Source organism: Epargyreus clarus, unplaced genomic scaffold, assembly GCF_041222505.1.
Source record: "Epargyreus clarus isolate Ecla_fem2 unplaced genomic scaffold, WU_Ecla_fem_2.2 ptg000007l, whole genome shotgun sequence".
NCBI lineage: Eukaryota > Metazoa > Arthropoda > Insecta > Lepidoptera > Hesperiidae > Epargyreus > Epargyreus clarus.
In genome coordinates this window covers 12,567,615-12,579,623 of record NW_027332215.1, presented here as the reverse complement: position 1 = coordinate 12,579,623, position 12,009 = coordinate 12,567,615, and the positions used below count along the sequence as shown (strand labels likewise).

The 12,009-nt window shown below is 38.4% G+C and overlaps 1 protein-coding gene across 5 annotated transcripts in view; it reads right to left on the bottom strand.

Annotated features, from left to right (window-relative positions):
• nwk (FCH and double SH3 domains nervous wreck) overlaps positions 1-12,009 on the bottom strand; it is an 84,554-nt gene that overhangs the window by 57,176 nt on the left and 15,369 nt on the right. For all 5 annotated transcript variants that reach the window (XM_073074682.1, XM_073074683.1, XM_073074687.1 and 2 more), the window contains exon 2: positions 8,435-8,578. In XM_073074682.1, coding sequence (XP_072930783.1) covers positions 8,435-8,578 — 144 coding nt within the window. The remainder of the gene's footprint in view (positions 1-8,434; positions 8,579-12,009) is intronic.

Genomic DNA, 12,009 nt, shown 5'->3' with positions numbered 1-12,009 from the left:
GCCCGTCGGGCTGGGGGCCCGTCGGGCTGGGGGCCCATCGGGCTGGGGGCCCGTGGCCTGTCCACCCTATAGTTACTCCATTGGCGGAACGCTTCGTGGTAAAACTCCGAAGAGAACCACCAAATCTCGCTGCCTAACAGTTCAATGCGCTACTGTGTTCTGGTTTGGGTATGGTAAGGGAGACATACTTGCTTTTCTCTTCTATGACACACTTATACACGTTCCAACTTAATTCTCATACCAACTCAAGTAGAATTGTAATTCTATCTATGGTGCTCCTTAATGATGTCCATGGACTAAAGCTATCAGGTGGACTACACGCTACGTCTTTGTCATAAAAAACTGAATATGTGTAAATAATAATTGAAGTAAAACCAAAATGATAATGCACGATATAATTTTGGTACTTGATAATGTACGACCTTTGTCATAAATATTTCAGAATCATTGAAGTTTTTGCCCTTTTGTTTATGTTAAACAGTATGAAGGCAGCGTGGGTGCATAACTTTTATCCGCACCTACGCCGGACTAACTTTTATTACCTAGAGCTCGAGCATAATGCGCCATTCTTTGCAAATATTAATACGAAATATTGATCAGTTATGTGAGAACCTCTAAAAATAATTTCTTGTCCGACCTAATTGTAACACACAAGAACTACAGGGTAGCGTTCTTTCGGAATCAGGAACTAATTGCCACTAGCATCAATCAACGTAGGGTCATTGATTAATAAAGAGTCCTTAAGGATTTCGGGACACACCTTTCCCTACTATTTTATTTGTTACACGTCAATTACAAAACCACGTGCATTATAAATCACGGTGTGGTTTACGGCACCAAACAGTTAATTAGCTGTTTCTGCGTTACATCAGCAACGATTGTATTCATCTTTCCTCGCCACTTCAAAATCGACCTACTTTTTGAACCTGACGATAAAGCAGACGTGCTACCTGATGGAAAATAGTTCACGTCGCCTATGGACATTTGCAACACCAGTGGAGTCGCCAATACATCGCCGGCTTTGAAGGAGTGCTCTTTTTGCACCTTTTTTGAAGAGCCCCATGTCATAGCGCTTAGGGAATACCTCGGAAGGAAGTTCATTCCACATCTTGCACGTCCGTGGCAAGATCTTCCGTGCAAACCTAGTCCGTCCGTACTTATACTTACTGTATGAGGGATTCCAACTTAGTCCTCAAAAGTTTAATGCTTCTATAATAATCAATCCTGTGGTAACGCGTCGATTTGCTTGCCAAGACATATCCAATAAAAATAACTAGTGCACCTAGTTATTTTTATATGTATATCACTTGCCTCTATCGCATAGAAAAACGTAAATCGTGTTAGTTTTATCTTTATCTAATCTTATTTAAAGGTAAAAGTATAAATTAAGTATTCAGGTATTTTGTAAAAAACGAATAGATTCATTATGATTCGACCGGATAAATACCACCGCCACATCAATTTCTAGCTTGAAACAATTCTTGAATTTCAGTGTGAAGGTGACTTATTTAAGGGGCTATCAGGCTATTTAGGCTATTTAGTCCTCAGGAGTGACAACACACCCTCAATGTTCATATAAAATATATTCTATATGGAGCTGTCCTGTTGTCCATGGACGGTAATGACCACTGACCATCAGGCGGATTGCCAGCTTACGCTTCTTCATCATCGTCATCAACCCATTACTGCCCCACTGCTGGGCAGGGGTCTCCTCTCAGTATGAGAAGGATTAGGCCATAGTCCACCACGCTGGCCAAGTGCGTATTGGTAGACTTCACATCCTTTTTTTTTATGAATCTCTTAGGTATGCAGGTTTCCTCACGATGGTTTCCTTCACCGTTTAAGCAAGTGATAATTAATTTCTAATAAGCACATGCTTCTTCAATTTGATGAAAATATATTAATTTTGACGCGACATATCGTGTAAAACAAGCACGGTGATGCTCGCTGAACTAGGACGGTGACGCTGAAAGCATCACATCCGGTATGTAACGGGGCTCTTTCAGTTCGAGCAACGCCTAACAAAATACCTGTATTACCTATGTTCATAACTAATTTGTGCCGTCCCAATATATTTTCATACTAGCTGACCCGGCAAACTTTGTACCGCCTCAAAATCTATTTATCACATATATTTCATATAAAATATAGCCTATGTTACTCGTGGATAATGTAGCTTTCGAATGGTGAAAGAATTTTTAAAATCGGTCCAGTAGTTTTTGAGCCTATTCATTACAATCAAACAAACAAACAAAGTTTTCCTCTTTATAATATTAGTATAGATATGTATATTATCGTCTTCAACCAAATATAGACTGTCTCTACTTTGCCTCAGATGGATTTTGGCCATGCATCACGGGGCGGGCCAAATGCGAATTGGTAGATTTTACAAATTATACTAAGAACCTTTTCAAAAACTCTCAGGCATGCAGGTTTCCTTACGATGTTTTTCTTCACCGTTTAGGAAAGTGATAATTAATATCTAAGACACATAACATCCAAATATCAAAGGTATTGGGCCCTTCGATTGAAATTTGTAACCGCTAAGCAATCACTGCTACTACGTATATTATATACATAGATAACTGCTAATGTGTGCATATATAGCAACCGACTGAAAGTTACAATACGCCTAACTTTTACATCGCGCTCCATACAACATTGTAACTTCGAAAGCACAAAGTTGAGGACGAGCTGTTGCGCGGACAGTTGTGCTTATTTAGTCAGAGAGAGAATTTTGCACAGAGTGCAGGCAAAAGCGCAACGTCAGAAGCAGGTTCCGAAGTTCTAAATTACGTAGTTTGTACTTCTGCGTATTATATCAAGTGAATAGTTTCGATTTCGCGGATAAATTGAAGGTTGTAGTTGTTCTCAATGGTGGGTGAAGTGTAAATAATAATGAAAATAAAAAGACACACCCACTAAGTTTCTTGCTAGATTTGAGGTTGTGTTCCGATCCGATAGTAGAATAAGTAACAATAATTTATCCACTACTATTGTACTGTAGTAAATATCCACTCTAGTAAATTAATAAATGTCCTTTATAAATTATCATTAAATATTCTCTGTAATAATGAATCATCAATGTCCCACTGCTGGGCACGGGTCTCCTCTCAGAATGATAAGGATTAGACCATAGTCCACCGCGCTGGCCAAGTGCCTATTGGTAGACTTCACATACATTTTAAAATTATTTCTTTTTTTATGATTTCTTAGGTATGCAGGTTTCCTCACGATATTTTTCTTCACCTTTTAAGCAAGTGATAATTAATTTCTAAAACGCATATAACTTTGAAATATTCAGAGGTGCGTACCTGGGAACCTCGGGCCCCTCGACCAAGAGGCCGAGTAATATTGACTTCAAAATTGTAAGGCTAGTTGTAAGGCTACAATTTCGATCATTTTATCACGAGCTAAAGTTTCAAATTGAACACTATGTCCACTTGAATGGCAACAACCCTTTAACCCAAATAAAAAAAAAAACGCTTTCTACACTCACAGCCCCACACTAGGATTCCCTGTATCGTGGGCGCTATGGACACACACAGAGACAAATACACAAACACCCAGAAACAGAAATCTAAATTCATCATTTAGAAATCTGTCTGGCCGGGGATCGAACCCGGGACCCTCTGCGCGTCAGACCTGCATGGTGACCGCTCCGCCACGCGGGTCGTCAAATAGTCCAACTGCCGTCGAACATCGACGGTTGCAACTCTATTCGTGTCTTTAGGGCAGAAGAATATTATTATTAATGTATAAAGCTATTCTATACAATACGCTTTTCCCAATTTTTAGGGTTCCGTATCCATAGGGTACAAATGGAACCCTATTACTAAATCTCCGCTTTCTGTCCGTCTCTCACAGGGCACTATCTCTTAAACTGTAATAGGTAGAGACATGATTTTTTCAGAATTTGTGCAACGGTGGCCGCTATAACAACAAATACTAAAATAAGAATAACTTGAAAATAAATAGGGATCACCATACAAGAACCCGCTGTATTCAACGTTTTTCGCTTTATCTATTTAACTGTAATAGGTGGACAGTTCAAATTTTCACAATACATTCACTTTTAGGGCTGCTTTGATAACAATTACCAAAAAAATGAATATTTTGTGGTACAGAACAGACGTGTGCGAGTTCGACTCGCACTTGGCCAATTATTTTGTATTACAGAAATAGTAAACGGGCATTCAGTACATAATGATATGTTGCCACTGACGTCTTTGGTCAACTTTAATCAACTCCAGGATTAGTATTGGTGTTCCCGATGTCGACTGAAGCTATAAACCCTTATTTTTACGTGATACATATGCTGCCGGTGGTAGACAAAGGATCAACGTTCAATTGTTTTTATTCAGCTATCATCCGTTACCAGAATGGAAATAATTGAAGTTTGCAAACTGGTGCCTGTTATCTGCGATCTAAATCGAATTCATCGTTCATCGTTTTTGACAGGAAGATCGCGTAGTGATAGAGGGCTTTTAGGGCTCGAACACAAAACTGCGATGCGACGCGATGCGAATTCGCAACGCAGAAAATTGCGATGCGAATTGCTGCGATGCGATATCGTGCGGCGTAGCGTCTCTCAGGGTGACCAACAACAACAACCACTGTGCGATGCGAATCAATTCGCAAGTTCTTGCGATGCGTCGAGGGAGCTCGCAGATTTTTGCGATGCGACGTCGCATCGCAGTTTTGTGTACGAACCCTTAAGCTTTAATTATATTAAAGCATTAAATTCATATTACCAATAACGCTCTTGTAGTATTGACCGTACCGCCAAATTTTCATTTATGTTTAGTAATCGATACCTAATATAGAAACCATAGAAGAAAATGCATTGACAACATTTGAACTGTCTACCTGTTACGGTTCAATATATAAAGCAAAATATGCCGAAAAACAGCCGTATCTTGTTTGGCGATCCTCATTTATTTTCAAGATTTTTATTCTTTGTTTTTGCTGTTATATCGGCTACCGTTATACATACATACTCTGTAAAAAATCTGTGTCTATCTATTTCCGTTCATTGGATAGAGCCCTGGTATAGACGGACAGGCAGTGGAGGCTTAGGAGGGTTCAGTTTTTACCCTTTGGGTACGGAACTTTGGGTATTGAAGTAGACGTAACTTAAAATATTCAGGTCCATGAGCGTAGCTACATTGAGGCTTCTGATGCGAAACTCGTCCTCATAAGCATTATTAGATCTCTTGTAGACGCGCTCATGCGCTCCGCCTAGGATTAAGTTAGGTCGGAGGTTGTAATAGAAAACGTACTGTGAGAAACCCGAGGGGACGGCTGAAAGCGAACTCTTTCCGAAAAGATCGTGTTTTCAATCTAGCGTACAGTAGCAGGCAGTGATAGCCTTGTGGTTAAGAAACTCGACCTCTCGATCGAGGGATGTGCGTATTAGAAATTAATTATCACTTGCTTAAACGGCGAAGGAAAACATCGTGAGGAAACCTGCATACCTGAGATTTTATAAAAAAAATCAAAGGTATGTGAAGTCTGCCAATACGTACTTGGCCAGCGCGGTGGACTATGGCGTAATCCTTCTCATTCTGAGAGGAGACCCATGCCCAGCAGTGGGACATTAATGGGTTGATGATGTATGATATGTATGTACAGTCGTCAGCGTACAGCGTACGATCCGTCGACAATTAATTTTTATCCCACGGCTGGGAATGGCGTTCGGCCTCACCGCTGGGCTTGTATAAAAATAACAGATTTTTATTGTGTTTTAAATAAACCAAATAATAAAAATGGATGATTGTATAAACATTCGATCAATAACCCACTTTTTGAAACAAAATTCAGAAAATTGGACGCCCACGACGGCGACACTGACGTTTCATTTGTAAAAAATAATCAATCATTATTCATCATAAAATAATATTTTCACATACCTAGTGAATTGGTAAACTTTACATTACTCACCCAGTTACAGAAAGTTATAAATAATTTATAGTAAGTATAAAAAACCAAAAAGGATTAAAGTCCTATCTGCTGTCGCCGTAGGTTATTGCCCCAGAGGCCTAGGTTCAAATGATTTTATATCTTAGTATCCCGCTCTAACACCCACCCACACACTTTATCTCAAAACACGGCTGGCCTTGACACTGATATAAGGCTGACGTAGGTGTGGTGGAGCTATCTCCGGAGTCTAACCGCAATGGATTCTGCCATTTTGTAGATAATTCCAATATTAGTAATCCAACAACAAACCCAATTTTTATTATTACCTACTATCGATCCCTTCAAATTAGTGGATAAATCAAAGTGTAATCGATATTCCTAAGGCACAAAAAAAAACTCAAAAAGGTTCTACTATACTTACAAAGTTTTAATTGATTTCTATTTTAAATTAAGAATTGAGATCGATATCAAAGACCGCGGCAAAATTAGACGAGCTGATACTCTTTGGCGTGGTATTTACGTCAAACCAACATTCAGTAACGTATTAATAACATCGGTACTTAACCGAGTGTAAGGAATTACGAGTGTGAGGAGTTACGAGCACGCAGATTGCTTCTTAGAGATATAATTTGGACGAATTTTAAACTGTCCTCTGAAGAATTTTACGCAATCGTAGTATTAAAATTTAAATATAAAATTTTAGTGGCCTTAATTACTTAAAAAAAACACGGTTAAAATATGATTTTCTTTTGTTGAAGTTTATGTTCCTATAGTACAAGATTTTAGTTTGAGTTAATTTAAGATTATTTTCAGACCATTAAATGAAATGACAAGTTGCTGCGCCCAAAGTTGCGTTCAATTTTGATGCAAAAATGATAATTTGATTTTGACTCCATAGAGTAAGGGTAAGTTGATAATAAGTTAAGTTGTCCCTGTAGTTCCGGGACCAGAATAGGGCTACGGTATCCCCTGCCTGTCGTAAGAGGCGACTAAAAGGGGCTTCCGGGGTTGCGGACGGCAAGAGTGGGAGCTCGAACCGCCCGGCCAGCAACCCCGGGATGGACGGCGGTATGTCGCATACCGTCGTGAACACCAGATGGTGTGGTGAGTTTCAGGCTCACCTGGGCGGAGCCCGACGGGGCAACGCGCCAAGTGGACTTCGGTTGCGTTCCGTTGGAGATCCCGGAGTCCTCTACGCAGCGCCGAGGACGGCCACCGGGGGGGTTTTAGTGCGGTAAGAATCCCACATAACCCCGTGCCGCTCCCACGGCATAAGGTACCTTTTGAAGGTTTCCCCCTCGTCACCAAAAAAAAAAAGATAATAAGTTAAGTTAAGGAAGAAAACGTTATGTTAAAGTCTTGGTAATTTTTATTAATAAATAAACCTGTCAGCCTATTTATATAAATACGACACCAGCAGTTAGCGCTTCATTAACTTTATAGCAATAAAAATCTTTTCCTTTTTATTCTTTCTCGTCAATTTTTTCCTTATTGTCAATATAAATTAAAATAACTTTATATTTATAGAAGATATCATAGTTATTATAGTAATATACTTTATCTGTCAAAAATCCTGTTTTCCGATGACGACTGTAAACCTAACAATACGACGAATGCTCAAAACAACACTAATCCATCTTCAATTAAGTTACTCAATATTCGAATGTACCGATCAACGTTTTAATTGACCCTCAATTTCGCGGATAAACTGTCAATAGGCAGCGAGAACGCTTCGATCGATATTAAGATCGAAGAGCAACTCCGGCGTACACGCTGCGCCGCCGGTGATGGATCGCGCGACGATGATTGATAGCGGCTTACGTGAGCGCTGCAAACGCTGCAATTGTAAGTTTTTACAGCCAATAAAAGGGGCATTCAATTTGAATTGCAAACTTTTGGCGTTCCCAATATTCGATGAACAAATAGCATTAAATGACAAGTCTGAATTTACAGTTTATGGAAGTTCATTATAATTACTGAATGCAATTGGCGGTGTTGGGCATACGTGCTTTAAATATTTGCTAAGTTTAAGTGAATCTTTTTTGTTACGACTAATGTAACAATAACATTATTATAGTATGTTTTAGTACTTAATTGTATAATTTATATGCATATTATAGGTGTCCGTGATAAAACTTCCAAAGCTTTTAAGAACCAACAACATTTTATCCAACTAGTCTAGTTTGATAAGTTGCTTAATATTACCGGATTATATTAGAAGACCATACGACCCCGAACAGAAGCAGGCCACCTGACTTGAAGAAGATAACGAGAAACCATTGGATCCGAAGGTACAGGACCGGTTGACAAAGGAGCTCCAAAAGACTGATATATGTGTGATATGCTTACGTTTGGATTCGAATTGAAATCGTTTTCTATCCTGTATCCACTTCGTTTGGTGCGTTTGGGAAAACGGATCAGGGACTATTTTTATAAAATTTTGGTGCAAAAAGTAATGTTCAGTAGTGAATTATGTACTGTATTGTTTTTTATAGAACTAAATGAGACTTACCTCAGAATAAGACTTCTCGATGGCGGAGCGCTTGATGGTGTAGGTGCGCAAGTCTTCCAGCAGGTCGCACTCATGCTGGTTCTTCGCGTGGAGCTTCGCGATCTGCTCCGTATGCAAGTTCTTCAAGAACTTGGTGTAGTTGCTCTGCAACAAACATTTAGTTCAGAAACGGAGTTATATTATCCAAAAGCTTCACATTTTACCATAGTTACAGTATGTAAATCCTAACGAAGCCATCGAAATTATTTTTTATTGATAATTCTTTTGTTCTTCATTAGTAGAGATATACATTTATTCTTAAAATGTATACCCAAATATTTATAGCTTATTCTATTCCATAAAATAATTCTTTAGTAAATAGCTAATAATATTGAGTAAGTACACAAAATATTAATGAAGCGTAACTTTAATAACATCTTGGAAAGAGAATATAATTAAAAAATCAAGTCGACAGTTGTCCTTTAACGTGGCAGAGATAACTGGATTAAAAGTTCCTGTCTTTTATCATTTAATAATCTAATTGGATTACCAGAAGCCTCTTGTCATAAAACTATTATCCGTGAGTAATAAACTTACGAGTTTTATTCAACCGATGTGAAAATGCGCTTTGCAACGTCTATAAATCAAGATTATTATGACACCTATAAACCATTATAAGTCTCTTTAATTGCAATGACATAGACATTTTAGTGGATTAGTTCGGTCGTGACATTTAAAGTCTCGTCATATGCTGTCGGTATTAAAGCAACTGGAAATGAAATTTTGAAATTCAATCTAAAAATGAAATGCTTGGCACTCTTAATCCATTCAGTCCACTGTCAACACAGGGGAGTCAGGCCAGGTTCACAAAGAGCACAGGGGAAATCCTAGATGCATTGTTATTGAGAGCATTTCGCTGACATATTTCAAAATCAAAAATAAAAAGTGTGCGAAATTTCTCACAGCGTACATTTTTATTTCATAAACTTCCCTGTTTATTTGGAATCTGGAGGTTATAAAGCTCGACCCCGTCATTGGAAATATTAAGTTTTAAAAGCAATCCACAGTTTTCCTGGCTGCAACCCCCGGTTTGATTTCCGTCTGCCCTTTGACCGTGTCGCGGCGAGAAATTTCCTCTTTAGAAAAGCTAGTCTGCTTCGCACCCGCTGACACCTATACCTAAGTAGGTTTTTATAGAACTTGGAAATATAAGCTATTGGAACTTGGGTGCTTCTGTTTTAACTTTAGTTATTATGATAAAAATTGCAAAAGAGTATAATGAAATAGACACTAATGTGTCTCTAGAGAAACAAGAATATATTGTCATTAAGTTAAATTATTAACTTAATGACAATATATTCGATATGCGACTAAAAGGGGGCTTCCGGGATTTCCGGTGGCAAGAGTGGGAGCTCGAACCGTCCGGCAAGCAACCCCGGGAAGAACGGCGGCATATGTGGTCGCATGCCGCCGTAAACACCAGGCGTGCGGGAGGAGCGTAAATTGCTTCCACCCAGAGCCCGACCGGGGCATCGCGCTCGGAGGACTCCGGTTGTGTTCCATCGGAGATCCCGGAGTTATACACTAAGCGCTGAGGACGGCCAGCGGGGGTTTTAGTGTGGTAAAAATCCCACATAACCCGTAAAAGGGTATTCTATCTTTATGACTGCTGTGCTAGGCGCTCTTCCTGTCGCGCGTGTTTACGCATGCATCCCACTCTCACGCGTGCCACTTGCGTCCTATCATGTCAAATTCTTTGCTATAAAAACCTGAATATGTGATATACTATTGGGGTCTCGTTTAATCATAATTAATGTCATTATTAACTTAATATTTATATTTAAAAGGAGTAATATATTTATAGTCAATCGGATCGAATATAATATGCACTCATAGTAACGTATTTCAATTATATTACCTTGTAGTACGTAATTACGTATAGTAAAGTAATTATAGTGCCTTGTGAGTAAGGACGAGGAGGTAAAACATGTAGGGAATAATATAGACAGGTTTTTGTACGGGAGAATACTTATAATTGTGAGAAAAAGGAATTTGCTAACAGCTGTGTTGGCTGGAAGCTGGAATTTCCTAAAATGCTGTAATATGCTGTGGCAGCATATTACAGCATTTTAGCAAAGAAAAAAATTAACAAATTAAGTACAATCGACTTCTATCTTTTTCCCAACAATAAAAAAAACTTCAAAGTCGGTTCATAAACGACTAATTATTTGAAATATTTTTGTAATATTAATCGTGTCACATTTTGCGCGTGCGCATATTGACATGTGCGCTCCTCTATATCTTTTGGTCTGAAAACGAACCTTCAGTTATCGCTAGTTTCGGCTGTAACCTAAACTTTTTTAGACTTATAAAAGTTTACACAATTATCCAGACTTTAAAGTGATTCATTCATATTGAAGTATTTTGATAAGTTTCCTTTAGTAATTCATATTTATTGATTCAATTGGGGCGAAGCAAAATATGAACAGAACTGAAATGTACACAAGAAACAACTGCAAGGTCCGACAGCCAAGCTCTACCCAAGTTTTCGAACATACGAGTATTTTTCGACTAAGCCGAGAGGTTCGACCGTCCTAAGTTTCGGTTTCGGCTCGTTTTAGCCGAAACTAAGCCGAAATCGAAACTTACTCGTAGATCAGTCACCCATAATATCCTACGTCGATAGGTACGATCGTACATCTTATCTAGGATTGATCCCACATAACCCGGCGTCGCTCCCACGTCGTCGGGTACCTTTTGAAGGTTTCCCCCTCGAGAGAAAAAAAAAAAAAAAAAGGTACGATCGTACATACCTATAAGTTAGAGATGGTGCTCTGAGGTCGAATAATGAAATAATAGATTTTTCTAATTTCTTATATCTCTTATTCTTATTTCCATATTTCTAAGTTACACTGCACTAAGTTTTTAAAAGACAATTCAAATATCGATCTTTAAGAATATGGATCTTCGATTTATTACGAATTTTTTCAGGAAATAATTACCATCCCTAGTATGTACTAGGGATGCTAATTATTTCCTGAAAACACACGTGCATGTGCACGTGTACACCGTGTCGTAGGAAATATCGAACATACGAGCAAAATATTGAAATTATAGCAAGCTAACTGATAATTTTCAGTGTCCAAGTAGTAATCATTGTCGGAGTGCAAATGATGGGTTGTGATACATTTTCCACCGATAGAGTAGTTAAATATTAATGAATAATTACCCACTTTTTAATTACAAACTCCAGTAAAATATTAAATAGTAAAATGTGTCATTTTCACTACCTTGACCTGTATACATTTGCCCTACTTGTACTTTTAAAAATGAAACATGTTTTCGACATGAAATTGTTTTATTTCTTCAACAAGATTGACCATATTTGTTCAATAGAGGGAAGATACATATCATACGAGATAATCCCACTTTGCTTCTGTAAATGTTGAATTCAATGAGAGTTGTTTGAGTTAAAGGGTTTTCGATAAACGAAACAATGTAATTTTATAACACACTAAAGGTTAGGTACTTGCAGTAAAGTAATGGTTGTAAAACTTTTTATGTCCCTGGCCATAGTGTAAATTGAAGATGTTGTG